The 27,192-nt window shown below is 43.0% G+C and overlaps 3 protein-coding genes across 3 annotated transcripts; all 3 read left to right on the top strand.

The window, feature by feature from the left end:
* The first annotated feature begins 3,740 nt into the window (after nt 1-3,740).
* On the top strand, nt 3,741-6,700 carry LOC306767497 (thrombomodulin-like). Its single transcript, XM_079255533.1, has one exon. The coding sequence runs from the start codon at nt 3,869-3,871 to the stop codon at nt 5,399-5,401; it is 1,533 nt and encodes a 510-aa protein (XP_079111659.1). The 5' UTR covers nt 3,741-3,868; the 3' UTR covers nt 5,402-6,700.
* A 737-nt stretch (nt 6,701-7,437) lies between these two features.
* Nucleotides 7,438-10,636, top strand: LOC306767119 (thrombomodulin-like). Its single transcript, XM_079255039.1, has one exon. It carries the CDS (start codon nt 7,639-7,641, stop codon nt 9,280-9,282), a length of 1,644 nt encoding a protein of 547 aa, XP_079111165.1. The 5' UTR covers nt 7,438-7,638; the 3' UTR covers nt 9,283-10,636.
* Nucleotides 10,637-17,428: 6,792 nt separating this feature from the next.
* On the top strand, nt 17,429-25,822 carry LOC306767825 (toll-like receptor 5). Its single transcript, XM_079255956.1, has 4 exons — nt 17,429-17,470; nt 19,434-21,708; nt 23,586-23,674; nt 25,335-25,822. The coding sequence occupies exons 2-4, from the start codon at nt 19,440-19,442 to the stop codon at nt 25,578-25,580; spliced, it is 2,604 nt and encodes an 867-aa protein (XP_079112082.1). The 5' UTR covers nt 17,429-17,470; nt 19,434-19,439; the 3' UTR covers nt 25,581-25,822.
* Nucleotides 25,823-27,192: the final 1,370 nt, after the last annotated feature.

Raw genomic sequence — 27,192 nt, 5'->3', positions numbered from 1 at the left:
GTTTTTCCTAACAACAGTTGTGATTTGTGGGTGTTTCCATTTAACAGTGTTTAGTGCATTCACCTCAAGTCTTGTAAAATCTCATTACTGTTGTGGGATTTTACAAAAATTGCAACCTATGCAACTTAGCCATGTAGCTATATTTTGGGGTATTTTACCTGCTGTGAAGAATTCGCTACAGCTTTTCTAAGCTTTTCTCACTCATTTTCTTTTCTAAAACTTTCAAATTCGCTGTTTGTTCCCCACCGCGCCATCTTTACAGAATATTAACTGGTCATGACTCCCCATGCCACGTCCGGGGACAAGTTTACTAAAAAAAAGTGTTTTCATTTCACTTTGCAATATGTTTCTGTATCAAAACGTCTGAAAAACCACCTCATTAGAGCGTAAAAACTTTTTAGCGACATCTGAGACTTTTTTCAAAATGTAGGTGTTTCCATTAGCGGCTATTATTGCTATATTTAGTTTTTACATAATTCTAGGTGTAATGGAAACACACCTACAGTCTGATCTTGAATAAACGTATTTCTATCACTTGATATCAACAGAAAAACTTAATCTAAGTTGGTGCAACTATTATCTTTTTACACAGTGTTTCTAAAGAGTTAAAACTGTTAAGCAAGTCAGAGACTCCCTAAAAACTTATGTTCAGAGCTGTTTATTCATGCGCTCATTTTCTCATACACTTAGTCCAGTTGCAGGGGAAGTCCACAACTACTGAAACTGTACTGCAGAGGACAGTTTCACTGAGGACGTTGTTCGTATGATGCTGGTGAACCATATTGTTCAGATAAAAACCCACTGAAAGTCACAACATGAGGGTGCGGCAATGGATTTATAATGAACGTTCATTAAAGCGGAAACATTGATGGCGCCTGGGTTTCCTGGTTTTTATTACCAAGCTGATAATGTGTTAAGATTACAATGTGTCTGCTGGACTAAGCCCCCGCCACCCGCTGCTATAGGGGGAAAAATGCTAAATCAAATGTTCATAACTAAAACAAAAACACTGGACTGATTATTTTTATTTCTACAGCTTGAACAAAGAGTATCCTTCCCTGGGTGCCTTTCTCACATCCTCTCCACTCCTTTCCATCCTATCACACCCCTTTCATGAGCAGAAATGAAAAGGTGCTGGAATAATTTAATTGATGTAAATGTTTACTCGTTATGTGCATCCACTGACTCACACTGTGTCATTCTGGGGGGGAAATTATCGGACGTGATCACATTCCTTCAGATCTGCCAAACCCAAACTCCACCTGGAAACTCAGCCGCTCAAGCTGTAAGAATGCAGATAACAGGTTTATGTAATATAATCACGTTTTTTCTTTTCCTTTGGTCTCCTTTGGCATCAGAAAGTCTATTCAACCCTCTTGTGCTTGACTTCCTCTTTAAAGTCACAGTTCCCCCACCCCACCCTGAGGACATAAACAAAAATGTTGAATAGTCTAGTTTAGGAATGATGACTGATTTAGACTTACTATAAATTAGACAACTGTGTCTCTACTTCTGCAATTGTTCTTATACCTGAGAGACATTCACTAGCCTTCAGAGTCCATGAGTCAGTGTACATCCTGAAAGGAAGTTCATATTTAAGAGTTGATTTTGTCTCTATTATTAGATGCATTTTAAATTAGGTTGTAACACACTTGTAAGAGAAATAAATAAATGTCTTTCTCTAAAACATCAGGTTTTTTACCTTGTCTATAACATTTCTGTTTTTTTAATGGGTTGCAAGTCATATAATAAATCAAGTTAATCATCAAAGCTATTTCTGGACATGCTAGCTGCTAGCTTCCTGGTAGGGAGCTGCTATCTTCCTGGTAGCTAGCCGCTAGCTTCCTGGTATCTAACTGCTAGCTTCCTGATAGTGAGTAGCTAGCTTCCTAGTAGCTAGCCACATGCTTCCTGGAAGCTAGCTGCTCACGTTCTGGCAGCTAGTAGCTACTGTAGCCATAGACATCATAAATACGTAGACGCCACATCGTATCAAACTGCCGATATGAGGTGACGTCTCATCGTGCCACCATCTTGGATGGGTCTACCATGTGCCTCCAATGCATTTATTTGTAAGGTCTAGGTCCAACCACAACAACAACTTCGGGATTTTTAATCATTTTGACATCATACAAAACGTTGAAACTCCCTAACTCCCAAAAGTTGGGGAGTTTCAACTTTTTGTAGGTGACAACTGAGACAAAAAGTTGAAACTCCCCAACTTTTGGGAGTAGTGTATTTTGTAAAGCTAATTCAAAGACTTGTAAAAGTTTTCACAGGAGTTTAACAGTTTATTTCTCACATGGCTGTGCAAAAGCAAAATAAAACAGGACAGTACAAAACATAAAACAAAGAACTGCCATGCTTGAAAAAGAGCAGAAAAAAGAAAAGCTCCCCCTTTTATAAAACATAACACACCAATAGATGGTCTGTCAATGTCTTAACAACACTTAATGAAAAATACTCATTATCAGTCTACATAGTAGCCACATTACATTTAGTCATTCAGTTCGTAGATGGATTATTACCCACAAATTTAACTCTAATTGTAATGATTTCTACAAATTAAATTCCACAGACATGCAATTATGTACATATTCCCATTAAGATGTACATAAAACTATACATACATATATACATATATACTTGTACACACACACACACACATATCTATATATATCTATATATATATATATATATATATATATATATATATATATATATATATATATATATATATATATATATATATATACACACATATATATATGTATTTATTGTTACATCTGTCATGATGTGGTTTCATTTGGTGCCTTAGTTTCTGGTTTCATGTTTTATTTTGTAGTTTTTCCTGTTTAGTTCTCCTTGGTTCTTGTTTAGCTTCATGGATTCTCTGTTGTAGTTCACCTGGGTTCATTTACTAGATTTTTCACCTGTTTCTTGTTTGGTTTTCCAGTGTATTTATACCCCTCTGTTTCAGTTTGTGGTTGTTGGTTCATTTTGTTAGTTCTGCCCTCATCTTGTTCTGGAATAAATCTATCTTCGACCTGCATCTTGTTTTCCCTCATCTCTGCATTTGGGTCCACACCACATCTCCACTGCCATCGTGACAACATCTACATACACACATGCATATACATACATAATTCAAGGTGCTTCTCTGTCCTGAATGCGTGGAATATGATTTTTTTTTTTTTAATACTTTTTATTTAACTGACAATATATTATATCAAATCATTTAATGATTCCAGTTTTACTTTTCCACCTTTAAATATCCAAAAATCCACAGCAAGTTAAATTAGTTTAAAGACAGACACATAGTTCTCTGGACTCGCCAGCTTCTTTTCATGTTAAAATGTAACATTAAGCTATTTTCATATTTACGCTACTATCAATTATGTCTTCCGGGAAATATTGAAATTATTTTTAGTGTGAGCTGTGTGAAAGTTGAACTTGGCTTAATTTCTCTTCCCATGACATTTAAACCTTCATTAATCAGCATGGACGCGGGGCAGACTCACTCCTGGGGGGAGAGTCTGGGATTTGGTTTTATCCCCATCTTATTAAAGTTCAGTAGCTCTCCTGCGTGAGCGCGCGCTAGTCGACTGTGTGTGTGTGTGTGTGTGTGTGTTTGATGGGCCAGTTTCTTTAGATAAGCACTTTGGACAGCATGGGGGTTGAGCAATCAGACCACTGGCCAGGACGGAACTTCCTCTCTCGCCTGTTCCTACAAAGGGGGGGACCGCAGAGTCTGGTGTTTATAAACTGGGAATATAAGCTCCCAGTTGCTCTATGGACTTCGGATCGTTGAACACGGCGGTCCACACCAGTAAGGGTCAGGATAAGAAGCGTTTTCCACACCGACGGCATGATTTGTGGAGCAGCAGCGCTGCTTCTCTGCCTGCTTCTCCCGGCTCGGCTGCAGGAAGCGGCCGCCTCTCCGCGCGGACGTTGCGCGGGGGAGCTTTGCTCCTTCCAGGGTCTCCTGGACTTTCATGGCGCTACAAAATCCTGCAAGGAGTTAAACGGAGAGCTGTTTACGTCCAAAGAAATAAAGAAAGTTACCAGCCTACTGAAGGGGCTCAGCGGTCGATTCTGGCTGGGCAAAACCAAGCAGGACCCCCACGACTGCCCCGCTGTGTCCGTGGAGGGGGGGCAGGACGTCACGGCGCTGTGGGTGTCGTGCACAGACAAACTGGACGGTCATGTGTGCTGGTTTAAACCCGAAGAGGTCTGCCGTCCCTTGCAGGTGAGCGGAGGCGAGGAGGTTACGTACAGCACGCCGTCAGGCTACGAGCTGCTCGGCTCCGACATGCTCCCACCGGGAACCTTCGCCACCGTGGGAGACCCCAAACATCCGGGTTCCAAACATCTGTGCGCCTCCATCTGGATGGAAGCCCCGTGGACATGCGAGGTGCTGAAGGGCGGCTGTGAGCATAACTGCAGCTCTCAGAACACCTGCATCTGCCCCAGCGGACACACACTCCATCCCAACAACATCTCCTGCGTCGCGGAGGCGCGCGGCTGCCAAAAGGAAGGGGACAGCAACGCGTGCACGTGCAACGAGGGCTTCAGACCGGCGTTGGATGGGAAGAGCTGCGAGGACGTGAACGAGTGTGAGGAGAAGCTGGACGGGTGCACAGCTGAGGGGGAGAAGTGCGTGAACGAGGAGGGGAGATACAGGTGCGAGTGCGCGGAGGATTTTGTGGAGGAGGATGGCGCGTGCGTCAACAACTCAATCTGTTTTCTTTGCGAGCACAAGTGTGACAAGATCAACGGTGTGTACCAGTGTGTGTGTAACAGATATTTCCGAGTGTCACACACAGACCCGACCAGGTGTGAGCAGCACTGCGGGCAGAGCCAATGCGCGGCCCGCTGCGTGCGCGACCAGGAGCTGCACGACAAGGACATGCAGCAGTGTTTCTGCCCTGAAGGCTACATCTTGGAGAGAACGAACCACACTGCTGTTTGCTACGACATCGATGAATGTGAGCAGGAGAACCCGTGTGACCACAGGTGTGAGAACACGCACGGTGGGTACAGGTGTTGGTGCGACCAAGGGTTCAAGCTGGTGGACGATGAGTGCGTGAAACTGGAGGAGGAGGATGATGAGCGTGGATCCGGCTCATCCTCTGAGGTCGCCTCTCCACCCCACGTGCACACCGCTGCTCTGCCTCCTTACGTGAAAGCTGGCAGCGTGATGGGCATCGCCGTGTTCCTGGTGCTGGGCGCAGTGATGCTGGTCTTCCTCACGAGGAGAATGCTGAAACGCTGCAGCACATTTAACTTGGCAACCTTCAAACACCCAGATATAGACATTTTCTACCTGCAGCAGGTGACAACGGAGACGTACAAGAGGTTTTCTTTTGACAAACAGATAAAAAATGACTCGCAACGATGAGCGTGCATCTCTGAAAGCACCTTTTTCCCCCCAGAAACTTTACAAATCCAGAGAAATTAGGCTTCTAGTTGGTTTTCTTCACGGAGCAAAAGTTATTGTTTTGGGATCTGAAGTATTTTATGAGGGTTGGAGGGGTACACACTACTGATTATTGCACCTAAAGTTGACCAAACTGCGATAAAAACAAGCAGACAGACATATTTTTGAAGCAAACATTTTACTGAGGATGACCTGAAGATGCCTTCATCTGCGCTGATGCTGGGGAAAATGCTTTGCGCCAAATCACAAGTTTTATTTGTGTTTCTTCAACTTTTTTTCCTCTTTAGCTTCACGCAGTCATCACATCTGGTGTTTTTAGATCTTTTAAACCCTTTTCATGCAGTTTGCACAGATAAACATCAACACTCTGCAGGCAGTTGGCAGGAAGGTGGTCCATTAAAGAATCCAACAAGTAGCGGAGCTGCTAGAAATGCAGGTGGTGCGTTCAGTTGTACTCGTAGAACTGAGATTTACCTGATGAATCTCAGTTTACACTGAATATTTCTTAGAATACGAGTTTATTTCCTTCACGTGGCACCTGTGGGGTGTCAGGGTTTAGGATGATCCACTCAATGATGTCACTTAAAATAAGCTGAAAGTGGGGCGGTGAAGACCATGATCACTACTGTCCACCTGACTGTAAAGTTTTGTTTTATTTTGTTATTTCTGTGTCTTTAAAGTTAACTAGTGTTTTTAGTCTCTCATGATACTCATATTCAGTGTGAAAGGGAAAGCTGTATCAAGATGTGTTTTACTGATGGTAAAATGAAATCCCTCACCATGACTAATTTAGTTTTTATTATTTTAATTATTAATAAATATTCCTATTCTTTGTTGTTGTTGCTTTGTTTTGTTTTGTTTTTTAAGCTTTGGAGCACAATAATAGTTTATTATAATGTTTAAATGTTCCAGAATGACAGATTGTGGCTTCATGTAAAGTTACTGAACTTAAACTTCTTCAAAAAAGAATGTTTTTCTGTATCCAGATGTGGCAGATGTGTCGATGCCTGACAGGTGGAACGCTGACTTTTACAGCAGACTGAATGTTATGAACTCTACTGTACAACAGGCTGATCACAGATCAGCTTCACCTGAATGTAAACTGAGCTGCTGCTCCTGACATTAAAGCTGTTTTAAGCGCCTCGTTCAGATGTTCTGTGTAACAGCCGTCTGCAAACTTCCACATTCTGCAGGATGTTTTTGCTGGCTGATGATTGACGGCATGTTTCTCTTCTGAATCTTTGTGTCAAACGGAGACAGACTGTCTGTTCCTTCACTTTTCATTTCACACTTTACTGTCTGAGCACAGAGAGAAGGTTTTCTTTGTATTTCTTATTCTCCTTGATAGAAGAACCAGGTTTTTGTTAGTTTGTTTTGTTTTTTGTTTTTTAAATAAATTATTGTATTAATACGTAATAATATAGTCATATGCTTTAAATTGGTTTAAAAAATGTAGTAAAATACTTTCATTGCGTATTACGTACACGAAATCAGAGATGGTTCGTTTCCACACATTTTTAGTAAGATTTATTAAAGTCACTATAAATCAGCTGTATCATACAGTGGAAGAGGCAGTGAAAGGGTTAAACTAGAGAGATTTAACCTTCAATGCTAGTGGCTCTTCACCCTGTGATGAGGATTTAGGACCGACATCGTTGTGCTTCATTAGTTTCTTTCTTTGCAGTCAGTTTCTTTCTGTCTCCTATGAAAGAGTTAAAAGAAAACAGATGTTCTTCTGCATCTCAGGGAACTTTTCTCAGTTCTCATGACCTGATCTGAATTTGTCTTGGTTTAAAATATAATTTATCAGCATCGCGAGTTTTAAAACGTCAAAGAAAACTCTTTAAGCGTGATAAATCATGATTCAACAGCTTGCTCAGATGCTGACGATGGTTGGACTGGGAAGGGCTACTGCGAACTGGGGGGGAGTTGGGTTAAAGTCCCGGAGCGTGCTCACAGCTTCTGTGCGTCCGTGCGTAAAAGCCGTGCGTAATTGGGACGTTGTCCGCTATGAAAACGAGTGAGAAGGGACGGAGAGCGGCTCAGTAGGCAGTTTGCAGAGCCACTTCCTTCCTCCACCGGGCTGCTGACATGGAGTTGGGGGGTTATAAATGTGGCCTTACGGTTTTCTCCAACAAGCACGCGGAAAAGCTGCGGGAACGCACGAGGACTTGAACGGACAGTACCGAGGCTAAAACATGGATAAGGCGGGGTTGCTCGTCGCCCTGCTGGTTTTCCTGATGGGAGAAGTCGGTAGGACGGAACCGGACAGCGGCTACTGCATTGGGAATGAATGTTTCACGCTGTTTCGGACGTCAGGAGACTTTCTCAGCGCGCAGGCTTCTTGCAGGCAGAGGAAAGGCTTTTTAATGACTGTGCGCTCCTCTGTCTCTCACGACACCCTCTCCATCTTGTTGGGGAACTTTACAGGGAGTTTCTGGATCGGATTACAGCTCCCCAGCGGCTGTCCAGACCCCACAGCGGGGCTGAAGGGCTACGAGTGGGTAACTAAAGACAGAAAAAGCGACTTCACCAACTGGCTGCCAACATTTGACAGCAGCTGCTCTGCGCCTGGCTGCGTCTCCGTTTCCAAACAGAACGAGTTTAAATGGACGCAGATGCCGTGCCATGGCCACGCAGAGGGATTTCTCTGTGAAAACAACTTCACGGAACCGTGTCCAAGTCTCCCAGCCGCGCCTGGAGAGTCAGTGTCCTACGTCACCCCTTACGGCTTCGGGGGGGACGACGTGCTGTCGCTGCCGCCGGGAAGCGTCGCCACCCGGAAGCCCTCTGAGCAGAAATACTTGTGCCACTCCAAGAAGTGGCTCCACGCGCCGTGGAGCTGCGAGATCTTTGAAGGTGGGTGTGAACATAAATGCACCGTGGACCCCAACAAAGACCCCTCCTGCTACTGCCCCGCGGGACAAACCGTCAGCCCCGTCAATAAAGTCACGTGTGAGGGGGGGCTCACAGACGACCCGTGCGCGCGCCTACGCTGCGACCACGTCTGCTACCAGTATAAAGACGGCTCGTACCGGTGCACGTGCGAAAACGGCTTCCAGCTGGCCGCAGACGGCAGGACGTGCACGGATTTTGACGAATGCGCAGACGCGCGGCAGTGTCCCGGGATGAACGTCATGTGCGTGAACACCGTGGGCAGCTTCGCGTGCGTCTGCAAGGAGGGCTACCGCGCGAGCGGCGGTCAGTGCGTCGACACGGACGAGTGCGCGTCCGGTCCGTGCGAGCACGATTGCGTCAATTATCCTGGCGGCTACACGTGCACGTGTTTTGAGGGATACGTGGTGAGCCAGAAGTCTCCAGATAAATGCGAGCTGTTCTGCGGGGCGGCGGAATGTCCCGCCGTGTGCGACCCCAACAACCGCTTCCAGTGCTACTGTCCGCAGGGCTACCTGGCCGAGGAGAGGGACAGCGGGACGTTCTGCGTGGAAATAGACGAATGCCAGTTTTTATATTGCGACCAGAACTGTGAGAATTCATTCGGTAGTTATGTGTGCACGTGCAACAAGGGATACACGCTGGTTGATGGGTTTAAGTGTGTAAAAGACGAGGATGAGGAGACAGACACAGGATCCGGGATGAGTCCCAGTCCCAACATCCCCACCGAGTCCCTGGTCCCACATCCTGGTCCCACCCAGAGGCCCGCGGCCGTGACAGCGGGGTGGCTCGTGGGAATCATCGTGTGCACAGTTTTCTTCATCGTGCTGCTGGTTTTTGGGATCCACGTCCTGCTGAGTCGAAGGGGGGCCATGGAGACCGGTGCTGCGCTCAAAGCTCCGGATGGAGAGACTCACGGCCTGCAGCAGGTGTCAGGGGACTACTGAGGACACGGGACAGGTGGAGGACAGAGACTGGTGGAGGACAGAGACTGGTGGAGGACGGAGACTGGTGGAGGACGGAGACTGGTGGAGGACAGACTGGTGGAGAACGGAGACTGGTGGAGGACAGACTGGTGGAGGACGGAGACTGGTGGAGGACAGAGACTGGTGGAGGACGGAGACTGGTGGAGGACAGACTGGTGGAGGACAGAGACTGGTGGAGGACGGACTGGTGTAGGACGGAGACTGGTGGAGGACAGACTGGTGGAGGACAGAGACTGGTGGAGGACGGACTGGTGGAGGACGGAGACTGGTGGAGGACAGACTGGTGGAGGACGGAGACTGGTGGAGGACGGACTGGTGGAGGACAGACTGGTGGAGGACGGAGACTGGTGGAGGACAGACTGGTGGAGGACGGAGACTGGTGGAGGACGGAGACTGGTGGAGAACGGAGACTGGTGGAGGACGGAGACTGGTGGAGAACGGAGACTGGTGGAGGACGGACTGGTGGAGGACAGACTGGTGGAGGACGGAGACTGGTGGAGGACAGACTGGTGGAGGACGGAGACTGGGACACATGTGAATGTACAAGTCAAGCCTCACCAAACAGGATTGGGATGTTTGGCTGGACGTGGATGAAACACAGAAGTGAAGGATTCTGTGAAGATGATGAAGAGACAAACTGCAACATTTTTATCCACTGATCTCTCATTGAACAGTTTCTGATACGAACATGAAGACATTTTCTTTTTTTCTTTTTTTTTTCTTTTTTTTACAGTTTGTACTCCATTATTAAAAAGTGTAAAAGCTGAAATGACTCCTGCCTGCTCCTCCTGCTCCTCCTGCTCCACCTTGTGGAGAAAAAGTACATCCATTTCACATCCCTTCATCCTCCTCGTGTCCAGTTTACGACTTTAAGAAGAAATTCTGACAAGTTTTCAGCTCTTTATGTGAATCATCTTCACATGGCAGCATCAGTTTAGTTAAAACAACAAATAAACTTTCATGTTAAAGTGGTAAAAATACAGTTTAAAGTGAGGAAAAAACAGGATTGGGAAGGAAAAAAGCTTCAAAACATACAAGTTATCAGTTTTTCTCTGCAAACTTTTTTTCGCTGATGACTCTGAAGAGGATCTCTGTCAGACTTTAGCTTCTCTTGCTTCCTTATGTAGCACGTGACAAATAGTCTCCTGATCTGTTGTTTCTTTTGCTAAACAAATTATTTTTTAAATTGATTACTTTAAAAAATAATTTCTTTAATACTTTATTAACTATATTAATAGTACTGGTACTTGGCAGGAGGAGGCTTTATGTATCTGTGTATTGTCACAATAAAGCTTTAGTAAAATAAAAAAAAATGTTCTCCCTGTGTATGCATGGGTTCTCTCCAGATTCTCCAGCTTCCTTCCAAATGCATGTCATGCAAATACATGCATGTTAGATTAACTGGTTGCTCAATTGCTAAATTGTCCCTAGGAGTGAGTCTAAATGGTTGTTTGTCTCTTTGCGATGGCCCAGCGACGGCCTGTCCAGGCTGAACCTGCTGGGATCGGCTCCAGCTTCCCCGTGACCCTTAATCGGACTAAGCCATTCAGATAATGAATGAATTACTTTCATTTACACAGTTCACACACAAAGCCAGTTGTCGACCTTGTCTCGGATGACAATTGGACTACAATAAATTAGACGTCTCTGAAGTGATAGACATAATATCAAAGCAACATTTCTGCCAATCTTTCACCAGAACATTTCAGTCAAGCTGAAGTCTGGACTGGATTGTGTTGATAGCTTCATTCTTTTCTTATGTTCAGGATCCTCATCCAGTTGCATGACATGATTTTTATCAAACTTCGTGACGTCAGTTGACTCAGAACGCTTTGGTCCAAACCAAAGGTTCTCTGTGGAAGGACTCAGACAGGGACATACTTGGTCTCCAGGTGCTTCATTAAAGGAAAACCACTGAAGGAAGTTGTTAAAAAGCCACTGACCAGCAGCAAACTGGGGTTGCTGGTGTCTGTGGAACCTTGCGAGGCTGCAGATGGCCATAAAGCTGTACGTCAGCCTCCTTTAACCAGCGCTCACAAAGACAGATGTTTGCAGTTCGCTCAGATTTATTGGTCTGAGTGCTGGGTGGCCACCATGTCCCAGGAAGTGGTGGTGGAGGGAAGCTTTGGACTGGAATGGTGGGGAGTGATGGTAGGTCCTTCAGAATGTATGATGATGTTAAAATGACCTCTGCTGAATTTGTTCCATTTCCAGCGGACCACTTCTGGCCATGGTATAAAGGAAGACGCAATTATTTCTGCAATACAGATAATGTAGAAAATACTACTCAGTCTTTCCATCCATCCATCTTCTACCGCTTATCCGTGGCAGCAGCCTAAGCAGGGAAGCACAGACTTCCCTCTTCACAGCCACATCTGCTAACTCTGTGGGGGGGATCCCAAGGTGTTCCCAGGCCAGCTGAGAGATATAATCCCTCCAGCGTGTCCTGGGTCTTTCACGGGGTCTCCTCCCAGAGGGACGTGCCTGGAACACCTCACCAGGGAGGTCCAGGAGGCATCCTGTCCAGATGCCCGAACCACCTCAACTGTTCCTCTCGATGTGGAGGAGCAGCGGCTCTACTCTGCTCTCCTCCCGGATGACTGAGCTCCTCACCCTATCTCTAAGGGAGAGCCCGGCCCCACTGTGGAGGAAACTCATTTCAGCCGCCTGTATACGAGATCTCCTTCTTTTGGTCATGACCATGTGGCAGCCTCCAGCGGTTAAAAGTGAAGCCTATGTGTAAGTCCATAAAACTGCAGTTCCCCCTTCATCCACTAGGGGCTCCAAAACAGAGCAAATCCCCATAGACTCCCATGTTAAAAAGACCAACTTCACAGCAGAAATAAACATGTTTACAGCCTGGTTCAAAAATCCATTTTAGGTTTAATAGGTCAGGTTTACCTTCATGACAACTGTGGGGGGAGTGAATTTTTTTTTTAACTTGACCGTTTAAAAGTAATTTAATATCGAAATTCAGCATATTTAGGGGCGTGTCCTTTTGATTGACAGGTGCCCGATCTCCCACTTCATGTAAGAAGAACATAGAACAACTGCGGTTTTTAGCCGGTTAACAACGTGACTTAGCTTTAGCCCACTTATCTCCGTAAGCTGGTTAGCTCCTGTTATCTCCGGGTTAGCTTGGTTAGCCCTTAGCTACAGGTAGCTCAGAGTTTGCTTGATGTCAATCATCCACCATGACGCTCACAGCCCCCCGCTCAGCTACAGCTCTTTGCCCATATTGGTATTGTGGCCAGAGGTCCTTTTCCCCCAGGCCACTACATGGCGCTGTGCTGCCAGAGTGTCACATGTTGGCAGATTGGCAGTACAGTGCAGGTATTTAAGCGCAGGTGGAACTCATGTTGTCATCTCCTCCTCTGGCTTTGTCTGGCTGCAGTGGGTTGACGGTGGCGTGGTCTGTCTCCAACAGAAAGGAAAGTCTTGCTACCGGATCCTTGTCCGCTCAGTTTTCTTTATATGTTAAGCGGTTTGCCTTTGTATTCACTCGTAGTTGAGCTGGTCGCTCATGTGGGGCAGGACTGGCGCACCACAAGATTGTTCGCATTTGACGCTGCAGATCTGTGCTCCCTCTGTCCCCGCTGCGCTGCGCTGATGCTGTGGCAGTGGTATGTGTGGGCATAATTGTCGGTATAAATTTGCATTATTTTATATTAATTGTGCTTAATCTGTAGCTGGGCTGGGTACATGCAAACCCTCTTGGATTTCAAGTGATCCCGGCCCTGCTGTTTTGGCTCCACCTAATGTACCGGTTCGGCTGCCTTCCGGGCTCTGGCTTAATGTCCTGGCTCGTCCTACATTGTCTTTGAGGGCTGCGAGGGGCTTCTGACTGGATGCGGTTGGCCCTATTTTTTTGGGCCCACCTTATAATTGTCTTTTTTTTAACTCATTAGATTTTCTTTTGTGTATTTTGTTTATTGTATTTGGGTTTATGTTTTAATTAGTATTGTATTAACTTTTTATCCTGTGTGCAGGAGCTGTGGGCCGGAGGCAGCATTCCGTTCCCTGGTGGTGGGTTTTGGTTTCTTCACGATTATTCACTTGGGGTGCAGTGCACAAGGGATTTGGTTTGTAAGTTTTCTCCTCTTTGTTTAAATGCTGCAATGGCCCATTTTTTTTGTCTCCTCCATTTCAGCTGGCAGTCTGGCGAATCTCAATAAGATTTGGATTATTTTGTAATTTGTTCCAATAAACTTTGTTTTGTAACTTGAACGGTCTCTGCCGAGTGGTGACAAATTTGCGTGCCTAACCAGTGTGTTCTGGTTAGCAGTTTCCCAGGGGAAGCATTCCCCCTGGGTGGCGTTGTCAGCAACACATTTCGGGACCCTTCCCTTGCATCACGCCACAGTATTTTCCGGGTGAGACGACGCGCATGACTCTGCCATGATGGTGATGGTAGGAACCGCCCACCGAGCTTCAGTTCAGCTCTTCAGAAACCTATGGGTGACGTCACGGAGGCTCTGTCAATCTCTTTTTATACAGTCTTTGGTCACAACCCACAGCTAGTGACCATAGGTGAGGGTAGGAACGTAGATCGACTGGTAAATCGAGAGCTTCGTCTTCTGACTCAGCTCCTTCTTCACCACGACAGACCGGCGCAGAGTCCGCATTACTGCAGACGCCGCACCGATCCATTTGTTGATCTCACACTCCATCCTTCCCTCACTCGTGAACTCAGTCTTTAAAGGGAGAAAAACCCCGGTTCTCACACGTGATATAATGTTATCTACGGACTTCCAAGTTTAGTGGATGAGAGGTGTTGGTAAGAAGCTGTCCACGTAAACAGTGAACAACAATTTTCTCCTTTAAGCCAAGAAAAAACAAAAACGAATAACAGTTTAAGCCAATAAAAACAGCCCTGCATGTTTTAGGTGTTTCCACACTTTAACACATCTGGATGAAATGAAAGGCTCTTTTACAGGCAGAGGAGTTCAGTTCACCTGATGTCCTGAGGAAAAGGGTCGAAAAACACACCTAAATCCATCTATTAATGCAGGGTGTCCAAAGTTGGTCGTTGCGGGCCACTGTCCTGCTGTTTTCCCATGTATCCCTGCTCCAACACACTTGGCTGACTTTAAATAAATCCAGCAACCAATGAAATTCTGCACAACTCACCTGATTCGATTGAGTCAGGTGAGTTGGAGCAGGGATATGTGGAAAACCTGCAGGATTGTGGCCTCTGAGAACCGGAGCTGGACACCCCTGTATTAATGTCTGAAACAGCAATACAGAATAATTTGGAAGATATTGTAAACACACACACACAATACTTTATTTAGACCGTTTACGGTCTTATTTAGATTTTTTTTTCAAAAGGAAAAGGCAAAAATAAAATGTTTTTCTAAATCACCAAATAAGCAAAAATGATGGTTATAATAACTATAACCTAGATCAGATCAGATCAGATAAACTTTATTTATATAGCGCTTTTCATAGACACAAGGTCACAAAGTGCCTCACAACAATAAAACATAAAAAACTGCAACGGGTGAAAAAAAAAAAAAAATTATAAATACATACTGTCCTTTACACCACAAGATCTCAAAGGTTGAAGAAAGAAACATGATAATGAAAGTATCAGTAAAAGTAAAACATTTTAAAAAATATTTAAGAATAAAAGGATAGCAGGATGTGGAGCAAAGACTTTTTGTTAAAAAGAAATTACTTAAGATCTTTTCTAAAACATTTGGGGGATTGTGGTTTGTGTTTGAGATGGCATCTGTGGCGCAACGACGACAAAAGCCCCTTTCCCACGGTACAGAGTTTGGTTCGGGTCTGTGAAGGAGCTTTGAATGAGCGTAGTAGAGAAATAAAACGGTCTAACAAAAAGTCTTGAATAGAAATAACTATTCAAACAGCAGTCGCTGAAATTGAAGGATTAATAAAAATGTAAGAAAAATCACAAAATTACTTTTGAACTGTGGTCCAACAGAAATGTGTAAAAAGAACAAACAATAATAGAGTAACACTGTTTACGTCAATCGTAAACTAATATTTTGTTAAACAATCCTTTGTTCCTGCAGGTGTCACCGCAGTCAGGTGTTTTCTGTTCTTCTCAGTCGGATTCTGCACCTGTTGGCAGATATTTTGTCCCACTTCATCAGAAAAATGCTCTAATTTGCCCAGAACCGATTTGTTTGTTTGTTTGTACTTTAAATCCAATTAAAGTAAAAAACAGTGTCTCATGTCACTAAATTATAATTTAGCAAATTTTTAGTTATTGTTCCTTTTTTCAGTCTCAGTCATTGTAGATACAGCCTTTTCTTTAATTAATAATTATATATATATATATATATATATATATATATATATATATAATTTAAAAAAACTGTTTATGGTGTGAAAAATGGGGCGAAGAGATTTGGAGGAAAGAAAGAGGAAGGAAGGAGGTTTTGGATTCATGCAGGAAATTGCTACATAATTCTGTTGTGGAAGACAAACGGCAGAGGTTTCTGCAGGTCCACAGCACGTTAATCAAATAGAGAAGGTTTGTTGAAGCAGGAGGAGGGTTTGTTGAAGCAGGAGGAGGCGTTTCATGGACTCGCCCTACTCACACCGTCAGAGGTTTTAGCTTCTTCACCCAGCGGCAGCTCAGGTAAGACGTTTCACTCACAGGTATTAACTACAGGTAACAGAACTTCAGTCATTCTGGTTTCTAAAACATTTACAACCGAGTTCTTGCAGTAGCGCTTGTTGGCAGAATATTCTTGATGTTTCCAAACAGCCGTATTGAGCAACAAGCAAATAAAAGCTGCAGCGTGACACTGTCAGAAGCTGGTGGAAAAATCACGGACTGACAGGAAATCCTACTGACAGCAGGGTGGGGACGAGGTTTTAACCGGTGTGTGGTTTTAACGTGGTCCGCTTAGTGGAAGTAGTAACCAGCGGATTGCTTGTTGTAGCTTTCTACCGCCACAAGGGGCAGTGTTCATACTACCGCTGTACTAACAGGAAGTTCGTTTTTTTTTTTCTTTTAAAACATTTAAAAAAAAAAAAAAAAATTCTATTTTTGTTTCCAAAACCAGAGTGAAGTGCTCAAATTTTTACACATAACAAAAATACTTATTTTTGTTCAATTTGTTTAATAAATAATGATAAACATGCTTAGATTGCAATATTTCTTTTCTGTAATTCACATCTGCATTAGGATCGTTGACTTTATTGTTTTATAGAATTTTTGCTTTGACCTGTATCTGCAGATATGGAGCAGTTGAATTGATAAGCCGATAATATCTCCCATCTGTGGCCCTTAACTGCTCTAGGCAACAGGTATCTGGGTTGTCTCATCTTTACACTTGTAATACCTTTAATGTTTTACTTAAAGCACTTTGAATTGTTTTGTACGTGAAATATGCTATAAAAATAAACTTACCTTGCCTTAGTTTGTATACATTGCTACTGACTCTGAAAGCCTTAAAGAGGCTCTACTATGCTATTTCTAGTTTTCTGAACTTTCTACAGTGTTATAGTGTTGAATTCTCATCAGACACGTGAACGGAGCCGTTTTTTTAATCACCTAAATGCATGTTTGAGTTTTCCTGCTGTTTTGTTTCCATGGCGATGGGAAGATTGGTTTAAGAGTTTTTTTCTACTTTGAAATTTTAAGTGACATCTCGAGGGGAGGGACTCAATGATTGGTCATCTTCTCTACATTGTGCATGTTTGCAAGAAGAAAGCCTCGCTCACTTTTACTACTCAGTATAATTACTCCTACCAGTTGACCAATCAGACACAGGACACAGGGCGGAGCTTTCTCTGTTCGCTTGTTTCTGGCAGAGGCTGATCTTCGAGGATTAATACAAAATGAATGAAGGGGTTTGTGAAAATTGCTTGATTATTTCTTTCCCTTCTGGACTTGCATATTAAAATAAATTAGACTGAAATGTGCATAACAGTGCCACTTCAAGCCCCTTTGAAAACGGACCACATTATGCACACACACTAGTCAACCATGAACCTGCTAGAGTAAACAGTGTTTCCTGTGCATATCACTGAATTTGGCAGTATTGTTTAAACTCCTGAGATCATTTAATAACATTAACCTTTGCTCATTTTATTTTCTCTGTCTTTTTAGATTAAGAGCACAATGCAAGCAGTGGTCCTTCCGCTGCTTTGCGCTGCCTTTTACCTCCAGGTATGTGTGTATAACAATAACCTCAAACTATACATTTACAACTAGAAAAATCCCAAAAGCCCTCCGTTTAAAGCGCCTTTTGACAAGAAATAAAGCAATGACTAAATGCAGTTAGAGTTTTGAGTTTAAATAAACAACTCTTATCTTTGTCTGGTAAATAGCAGACTGATGTGAAAACACAGGCTCCGTCTAAAGAGTCTGTACTTTGAAAGGCCATGAGTGGGAATGTTATTCTTTCTAAATTTAGGTCATGTGCTACACTAAGCTTACTGGTGTAGCACATAGTAGTCTTTAGTCCAAGTCAACTGATGAGGCAGGTTTTCTTAGTCTTCCTGCTTTCCTTCCTTATTGGTCTATGCTCATTTCTGTGAATGTCACCCCCTGACGAACGGTTGTTGACCTCTATGCCGTTTTCAAGTCAAGTTGGTCCACTTGACTAAAGTTCTGTGTGAAACCAAACTAAACAAAATGAAGTTGTGACATTTCTTGTCATTCCCCATTAAATCGAAATAAGTCCCCTGGACTAATCTGGTGTAAACGCATCCTAAATTAAAATGTGCACAACCTGGGAAAAAGATTGGGTCCCATTAAAAGATAAGAAATGAGCATTAAGACCTGCAGCATGGACGTAGCTCAAATCATTTGAATTATTGCCATAACATGTATGAAACCCTGAAATTTTTTATTTTATGAATAAATAGATAACTTATTTTTACTTGAAATGAATATATGACAATGTAAATTAACTCACTAGATTCACCTAACTGGTTTGGAACATAACAACAATCTGGGACGGGTGCAAGGTGCATCATTCAATGGCATTTCAGCTGCTTTATTGATCCCTAAAAACTATGAATCCCATAAAAAGGGGCATCAGTCTGCCGACTTTACAACCTTGTTTTCACCAATGCATGTGTCTTGGGATGGAACAGCTTGGTGCGGTTTGGTTTAGTAATGGCCTTTTTCCATTAGTATGAGCTTGTCTCAACTTACCTCGCTTCAGCTCGATTTGTAGGGTTTTCCACAAGGCTTCGGTAACCATTTACCAATACTTTTGTTGTAACTCTTCAGCTCAGGAACTAAGCGAGCTACGTCGGGTTGCGTGTGATGTTGTCAGACTGCATGCCGCTATTGGTCAGGGGCACAGCCAATCAGAGGTCAGGGTCAGGGAGTGACATCACTGGAAGAGTGACTCCAACTCGCAAGTTGTTTACATGACAAACAATGGTGCAACAAAAGTCTGTTCTGTGGTCCAACACTGAGATGGAGACATTTCTTTGCTTGGTTGCTGAGCAAAAGGGTACAGAAGGAACTAGATAGAGTGACACAAAATGAAAAAAAAAATCTATCAAGAGCTTTCCGACTCAATGGCTATGGGTAGCAAAGAAGTTTTCAGCACTGTTGAGAGAAGCTGAAAAAGTTCAAAAGTGACAATGGGCAGGTCAAGGACCACATTGGTCGGAGTGGATTAAATAGACAAGACTGGAAGTGGTTCCAACAAATGGATATAATTTATGGACAGTGACTGGCGAGCCACAGACCAAGTAGCAGATTGCCTCTAGGTCCTGTGTTGTTAAAGAGCTTGTTGTGCACAAAACATACGTCACAGTGATTTTGCAAAAATCCCGCCCATTTTAGACCTGGTACTAAATTGACATGGGAAAGAAACAGAACCAAGCTGAGACAAGTTGAGGCGAGTTAAGTTGAGACAAGCTGATACTAATGGAAAAGAGGCATAAAGCTTGGTCCCTAATGAATTTTTACTTAAGCACACCCTCATCAGTAAAAATAAAAAAGACTTAATATGAGTCTTTTAAGAGCAGTGTTTGACACTAAAACAACAATGAGCAATTTGTAACAAACCATTACGGGTGAATTACCTCGTTCTATTACATTAATTATTGTTCATTTTTTAGCACATCATTAACAAAGAACAGAAATAACAAAACCCTCCAATCCGCAGGTGACCATGTGCTACCGATCATGCACTTTTTATGGACAAATAGCTAATTGTCCACGACAGTGGCATCGTTGGGTTCCTGTTCTGCCTCCCAGCATCACCCACCTCTACCTGGAGGGCAACCACATCAGCGAGATCAACAGCAGCTCGCTGAGAGCCTATAAGGAGCTACAGGAACTGGATCTTGGAGACCAGAAAGTACAGCTTGTCATCATGAACGATTCCTTCCTCAGGCAGAGGAAGCTGGTCCGGTTGGTTCTTGGATCTAATCCTGGGCTTAAACTGGAGCCGAGGGCATTTGCAGGACTTTTCAGTTTACAGCAGTTATTTTTGGATTATTGCACATTGACAGAATCCATACTGGCAGAAAATTATCTGGAGCCACTTTTGTCCTTAGAAACGCTCAACCTCTTTGGTAACCATATAGAGAGGCTTCGTCCTGGTCTCTTCTTTTCAAATCTTACAAAGTTCACAAACCTTAACCTCAAACTGAATCAGATCGAGGAGTTGTGTGAAGATGATCTAGTTGGGTTCAAGGGTAAATATCTCGCACTCAACATTCAAGCTAACCAATTATTCACAACAGATGTTCACTGGGAGAGCTGTGGAAACCCTTTCAAAGGAATGGGCTTCAGTTTTCTTGACTTATCTGGTAATGGATTAAGTTTAACCAGAATAAGAGAGTTTTTTAGAGCAATTAATGGAACGCCCATCACTCATCTTGTGTACTCTGGACACATTGGCAAAGGCTTTTCACACAACAACTTTCCTGATCCAGATAACACCACTTTTAAAGGCCTTGAGTACAGTTATGTTACCATTTTACAAATACCTGATTGTCAGATCTTTGCTTTACAGAGTGACGTCTTTGGCCCTTTAAGAGACGTGTTGATTATTGACCTCTCCAAAAACAAAATCAATCAGATTAACATAAATGCCTTTCGTGGTCTTCAGGGACATCTAAAAATTCTCAACCTGTCGTCAAATCTGTTGGGAGAAATATTTTCTCACACATTTAACAGTCTGACCGAACTTGTAATCTTGGATTTGTCCTATAATCACATTGGTGCCTTGGGATACAAGGCATTCAGCGGTCTTCCCAAATTACAAAATTTACACCTGACAGGGAACTCGCTACGAGATCTGGGGTTTCCTGAATTGCTACCAAGCTTAAATATTCTCTTCTTGGGAGATAACAAGTTGAATTCAGTCAGCCAAATCAGTGATTTTGGCATTAACAGTGTCTATGTAGACATTTCAGAGAACAGATTAACAAATTTGGAGGCTATTTATGTCATTTTAACTCATTTCAAGCATCTTCAGTATCTACTTTACAGTGGCAACTTCATCAGGTACTGCACGTTAAATCAGGTGACAATCCCTCCTAATAATAGTTTGGTAGAGCTGGATCTTCATGGCATTTCTTTACAGCTGGTTTGGTCTCAGGGGAAATGCCTTGACCTGTTTGATCACCTCAAAAACATGAGACATCTTAATATAAGCTACAATTCACTTATGACTCTTCCTCAGGGGATTTTCAATGGTCTCAGCTCGATAGTAGAGATAGACCTTTCGTCAAATGCCTTGACCTATCTGCAGGCAGATGTCTTTCCTGTCAGCCTGAAAATACTCCACATTTCAAACAACTTCCTGGCTTCCCCTGATCCTGCGACTTTTCAGTCTCTCAGCTTCCTCGGCCTGTCGGGAAATCGCTTCCACTGCGACTGCATGCTGGAGAACTTCCTGAATTGGCTGAATGTGACAAACGTAACCTCTGCAAGCCCAGTAGAGGAATACAGATGTGAGTTTCCAGCTGCTGTCCATAACCTTCGCCTTCTGGAATACGCCACGATCTTTGAACCATGTGAGGGCGATGATGAAGAGGCTGTTCAGGCTCTTAAGTTTACTCTTTTTATCTTATCCTCCATCCTTGTCAACATTGTCATACTCAGTGGGATTATCTACGCCCGTCTACGTGGGCATGTTTTTATCCTCTACAAAAAGATCATTGGCAGGGTTGTTGAGGGCCCAAAACCTGCTCCCGCTGAACAGAACTGGCAATACGACACCTTCCTCTGCTTCAGCAACAGTGACTACAGGTGGGTGGAGGATGCTTTGCTGAAGAACCTGGATTACCAGTTTTCAGAGGAAAACTTGCTTCGGTGTTGTTTTGAGGCCAGAGACTTCCTACCTGGTGAAGATCACCTCTCAAACATCAGAGACGCCATCTGGTGCAGCAGGAAGACTTTATGTGTCGTCTCCCAGGAGTTCCTTAAAGGTACCGTTTCTCTGACTGACATATTAACATATTAGCAAATTCTCAAGTTTTCCTGATGAATTATGTTTTCTTTTTAATGGAACATACATTTTTTAAAATAATGGGTATTTGGCTAATGCCTACCAAGGCCTTCTAGATGCGTGGTGTGTGATGAAGATTTAAAGAACATTTTTGAGCTAAATTGTAAAATGAGTGGATTGCTTCTTTCATAACAAGGCTCTTTGACACCACATCTTGAGTGAAGCCACATTTGCAAGTAAAATACATGTGTGGGATGAGAAGCAGAGTTGAGTATGTGGGTTGTACCCATGAAAAACTCCCTACATATTCTCTGCCAGTGTGAAACAGCTCATTCTTCTGTTTACTCTTGCTTTAAGCTTCTTGCACGCTAGGTGATGACAACCAGCTGCCTGACAAGCAGCACTTGTGAACATGGTTTATAATACAGTGGACAGATGGGATAGTAGTGTCAAAGAACGCCAAATGCTGCACCAGTTGAGTAATAGCTTTTAGCGGAGGCAGTCTGATGGTGTGAGACTTCATATTCTTTTCTGGAAGAACAAAGGACATTGGAGGATATCTCAATGCAGAGAGATGTGAAGACGTAAAGCTGCAACCAGTAGCGATCCCATAACTCCACTGTCTGGGACTGAAATCTCATCTTCATGGAGCAGATTTATTAGAGACTACCTCCAATGAAAGAATGACCCCTAACCCAATTGAAACCTGTTGGATCATCTTGGACTATTGTTTGTACTGACACAACCAACACAACCACACTGGCTGATTTGTGACAGATGCTGGTGGAAAAATGATATGCCATCCCATACCAGTGTGACCAGCATGAGGAGGCGGTACCAGGATGTTGTGGCCATGCGTGGATCTTCCACATTATAATGAGGGTTTATATTTATGGGTTTATAATATTCAAGTCTGCTGCTCATTCCACTAATGTGGCTGTTTAAAGAGAAAATATAGAATATTTCCTCACTTTCTGTACTGTTATATGCATGACAAGCATGCCACTGGATGTAATGATGCATGATTATATTTTATCTATGTGAGATAAACTGATATCAACATATGTATGGTTAATTATGAAAAGAAAGTCTTGAAAGATCACATAGTTGATGACAGTTTCCTTATAAATGGATAGTTGTGAAATGTGCAAACATGTCACCACAACTTGTCCCCAAATGATCTGTGACTTTAGTGGAAGTCCAGATTTAGCATCAACACCCACTATTAATGTTGTTGACCACCACTGGTTTAATTTCTCACCTTGCTGCTATAATTACTGGCATCCTCCATTACTGCAACGTTACACATGTTATTAATGAAGTAAAAAGCTCATTAGACGTATAAAATGCATTCACATGGCTTCTGTGAAGCTACATGTGAAAGCTACACCATTATTTTATTTTTATTATGTGTAAAGTAAATGTGAAACTATTTCTTGGCTAGTTGTAGTAATGATTGTTTGATATTTTTGGGAAACTAGCTTAGCATCTTTTCAGAGTAATTGCATTCCTCAGAAGAAACAGGCTTGCATCATTCTTTAAAGTCATAAATTTAGACTTTCACGCGTTACTTCAGTTTATAATGTTAGCAAAGACTTGCTGTAGAAAGCTCCAGGTTTCCCTTTTCCCAATTTCCCCATTCCCAGTCCCAATGCTAAGCTAATACTCTTTTAATAAAACAAAACTCTTCCCACCATCCTGTGTTCCCAAAAGCTAGCACATTAGTTATCATAAACCAGGATATTAGACCCTCATTTTCTCTGTTCTGTTTATTTATCACTATTCACTAACAAAATGTATTAACACTTTGAAGAATGTAAGCATGAACCAAATTAACAAGGTTGTGCTTCTTTGTAGATGGTTGGTGCTTGGAGGCATTTGCGCTCGCTCATGGTCGGATGTTGGAGGAGCTAACAAACGTCTTGATCATGTTGGTGGTAGGGAAGGTGTGTATTAGAATATTAGACATGTTCTCTAAACCTGGGAGTGGATCCAGTCTAGTGGATACAGTATTAACATTTGACTCCCACAGACATCTGTGCTGCTAGCATTGTCTGTCCAGCCAATCCTTCTTTACATCCGCAATTAAATGTGAAGCTTGACTCTATCACACTTGTTCCTACGTCTGCTGCCTGGAATCTTGGTGTCATGGTGGATGACCAGTTCACCTTTAAGGTCCATGTTGCCTCGGTTGCCCGTACTTACTGATTTGCTCTCTACAACATCAAGAGAATCAGACCATACCTGACAGAACACATGACTCAGCTGTTGGTTCAGGTCTGCCTGCATGCTCTGTTAAATCTCTGCAGATGATCCAGAACGCTGCAGCGCAAACTCATGTCACTCCGCTGCTAATCACACTTCACTGGCTTCAGGTCGCAGCATGCATCAATTTAAAGTTTTTAGTTTAAATTTAAAATTAAAGCTTTGCTTCTGGCTTACAAAACAATAACTCAAACGGTTCCTGTCTACCTTCACTCCCTAATCCAGACTACACTCCCTCTGGACAGCTACGTTCGACCAGTGAAAGACGCATCATGTTGCCACCAATACGTTGGACTAGGGAAGGGAAGATTGAATCAAAAAATCAAAAATCTGTATTTTTTTTGCTTCATAATTTTAAAATAATTCATAATTTTTTTGTTAAAAAATCTTTTTTTTTCAAATAAATACAATTAATCCGCTATAAATTTTTCATTTTTTATTGTTTTTGTTTATCTTTTTGCTTGTCTTCTTGACCAATACAGCAGCAGAATGATGGTCTAGCTACTGGGTTGTTTTTTCCTAATTGAAATCAAGAAAAATGAGGAGCAAAAAAAAAAGTTTTATACTTTTTTTTTTTTTTTTTTTTTTTAAATCTACAAAAATGAACGATATCGAAGAATTGTGAGAATTGCAATTCAAATCAAACGGGCACCCAAAAACTTGGAATTGAATCAAATCGGGACTAAAGCATATCCTCACAGCCCTATGTGGGACTAAATCAGTAGCCAGACTCTTCCTCTGTTCCGCCACAATGGTGGAATGATCTCCCAAACTCTGTCCGCTCTGCAGAGTCCCTGTCTACTTTTAAGAGCAAACGGAAGACTCAGCTCTTCAAGGAGCACTTCAACACTTAGTATGGCTATATTTGTTAGAAAAGTTGGAGAACTTAGCCCAGGTCTTTGCAACAAACATCGTGGTATTAATTCTTTGTATTTTAACATATGTAATATTGTGGGTTGAGAAGGAAGAAAAACAAAACAAAAACAAAAAAGCCTGTAGCACTTGATGTAGGGAACTGCGTTCAACTGGACAGTCCACTAGCACCTTCCTACGATGTCTCTGCTGTTTGATTTCGTGCTTGTGTTATTGTAACTCATATATAAGTCGCTTTGGATAATAGCATCTGCTAAATGACTGTAGAATAGAATAGAATAGAATAGAATAGAATAGAATAGAATAATTTTACAGAAGTATGCTAGCACGTCACCGGCCACTTGACAAATCTAAAACTAATCCTTCTCAGCATATAGATCTAGTATTTTGCTAGAAAACTTGTGAGTGCTTTATTTAGTTTTTATTCTCACCTCTACCCTCTTTGTATTCTGCTGTATCCATCCGAAGGTGGCTCGCTACCAGCTGATGAAGTACCATGCAGTCAGAGCTTTTGTTCAGGCAAGGGAGTACCTCATCTGGCCGGATGACCCTCAGGACCTGGAGTGGTTTTTTGAGCGACTCATCTCGCAGATTTTCAAAGACACCAAGGTGAAAAAGTTTGTAGCCGACAAGCCTGAGCCTGTAGAGCCCCAACATCCGCCTGATAAAAGAGAGGAGATTCCACTTGAGAACACAAGAGCAATTATCGCGTGAGCGTCACCTTTATGACTGAAGAAAACTCCAGTTGTGTTGTCTTTGGCATGCATGAAAATGCAAATGTTTGATATATTGACATTATAACACTTTCAACATAAAGGTAAAATCATGGTGTGGAGACAAGATGTCATAGAGTAAAAAAAAAAGACGTTTGTATTCCAAAAAACATTAGAAATAAACTCAAAATGGATAAAGAAAAAAAAAAACAGGGTTAACAGATTAAAACTATGCACATTAGTGTTGGGCAAGACACAAGTTCAAACTGGAAACTGGTTTTTACTTCTTTTATATATACATGTGTTTATATATTAATATATAAAATATTAAAGTGTTTGAGGGGGGACCTTTTTCACTGCTGCACCACTAAACATGCATGAGAGCAGCTGTGCTATTGGAGTTGTACAGCAGTGAAAATGGACAGAGAAAGTTCTGAAAGTTATCCCAGCAGGAGATGACACAAGCAATTATCTGCATACTTTTGAAAACCAAAATGCATGAAAATAAAGATGAGCACCCTCCAAATCCTCAGGTAAAACTGGAAGACACTGGAATCAGATGTCACTTGGAGACATGTTTACTTGTGGCACTGATGGATCAAATCCAAAAGAAGAAAAGAAAACTGATCCAGGGATATGATCAAGACACTGGATATTCATTAATTTATTATTATAATAATTATGTTACTGTGCGCCATTCAAATGACAATAAAACAGTCTTACCTCTCTCAGTCAGAGGAAAATGTGGTTAACGTCCAGTTATGCATGGAAAAAAGGCCAAAAAACACACTTTCAGTGACCATGAATTTTGTGTCATTTTGGTCAAACCACCCAACACGAACACACACCAACTCCCTCAAATAATTTAGCAATGACAATGTTTTCATACAGCACACAGACAAGTTTAACATTGTTTAATGTTAATGTCCCACCTCCCGTGGGCTCACCATCTGCGGGAGGAGCCGTAGGGGTCGGGTGCAGTGTGAGCTGGGCGGCAGCAAGGGGCGGGGACCGTGGCGGTTCGATCCCCGGCTGCAGAAGCTGGCTCTAGGGACGTGGAACGTCACCTCTCTGGTGGGGAAGGAGCCTGAGCTTGTGCGCAAGGTTGAGCGGTTCCGGCTAGATATAGTTGGACTCACCTCGATGCATGGCTTGGGCTCTGGAACTAGTACCCTCGAAAGGGGCTGGACTTTCTTCCACTCTGGAGTTGCTCATGGTGGGAGGCGCCGAGCAGGTGTGGGCATTCTCATCAGCCCCCAGCTTGGTGCCTGCACGTTGGGGTTTACCCCGGTGGATGAAAGGGTAGTTTCCCTCCGCCTCCGGGTGGGGGGATGGGTCCTGACTGTTGTCTGTGCTTATGCACCGAACAGCAGTTCAGAGTACCCACCCTTTCTGGAGTCCTTGGAGGGAGTGCTGGAGGGTGCTCCTTCTGGGGACTCCATTGTTCTGCTGGGGGACTTCAATGCTCAATGACAGTGAGGCATGGAGGGGAGTGATTGGGAGGCATGGTCCCCCCCCTCTGAACCCAAATGGTGTTTTGTTATTGGACTTCTGTGTTCGTCATGGATTGTCCATAACGAACACCATGTTCCAACATAAGAGTGTCCATATGT

The sequence above is a fragment of the Telmatherina bonti genome, assembly GCF_933228915.1.
Source record: "Telmatherina bonti genome assembly, chromosome: 16".
Taxonomy (NCBI): Eukaryota; Metazoa; Chordata; class Actinopteri; order Atheriniformes; family Telmatherinidae; genus Telmatherina; species Telmatherina bonti.
The sequence above is the reverse complement of the archived record's forward strand: the minus strand, read 5'-3'. Positions and strand labels throughout refer to the sequence as shown.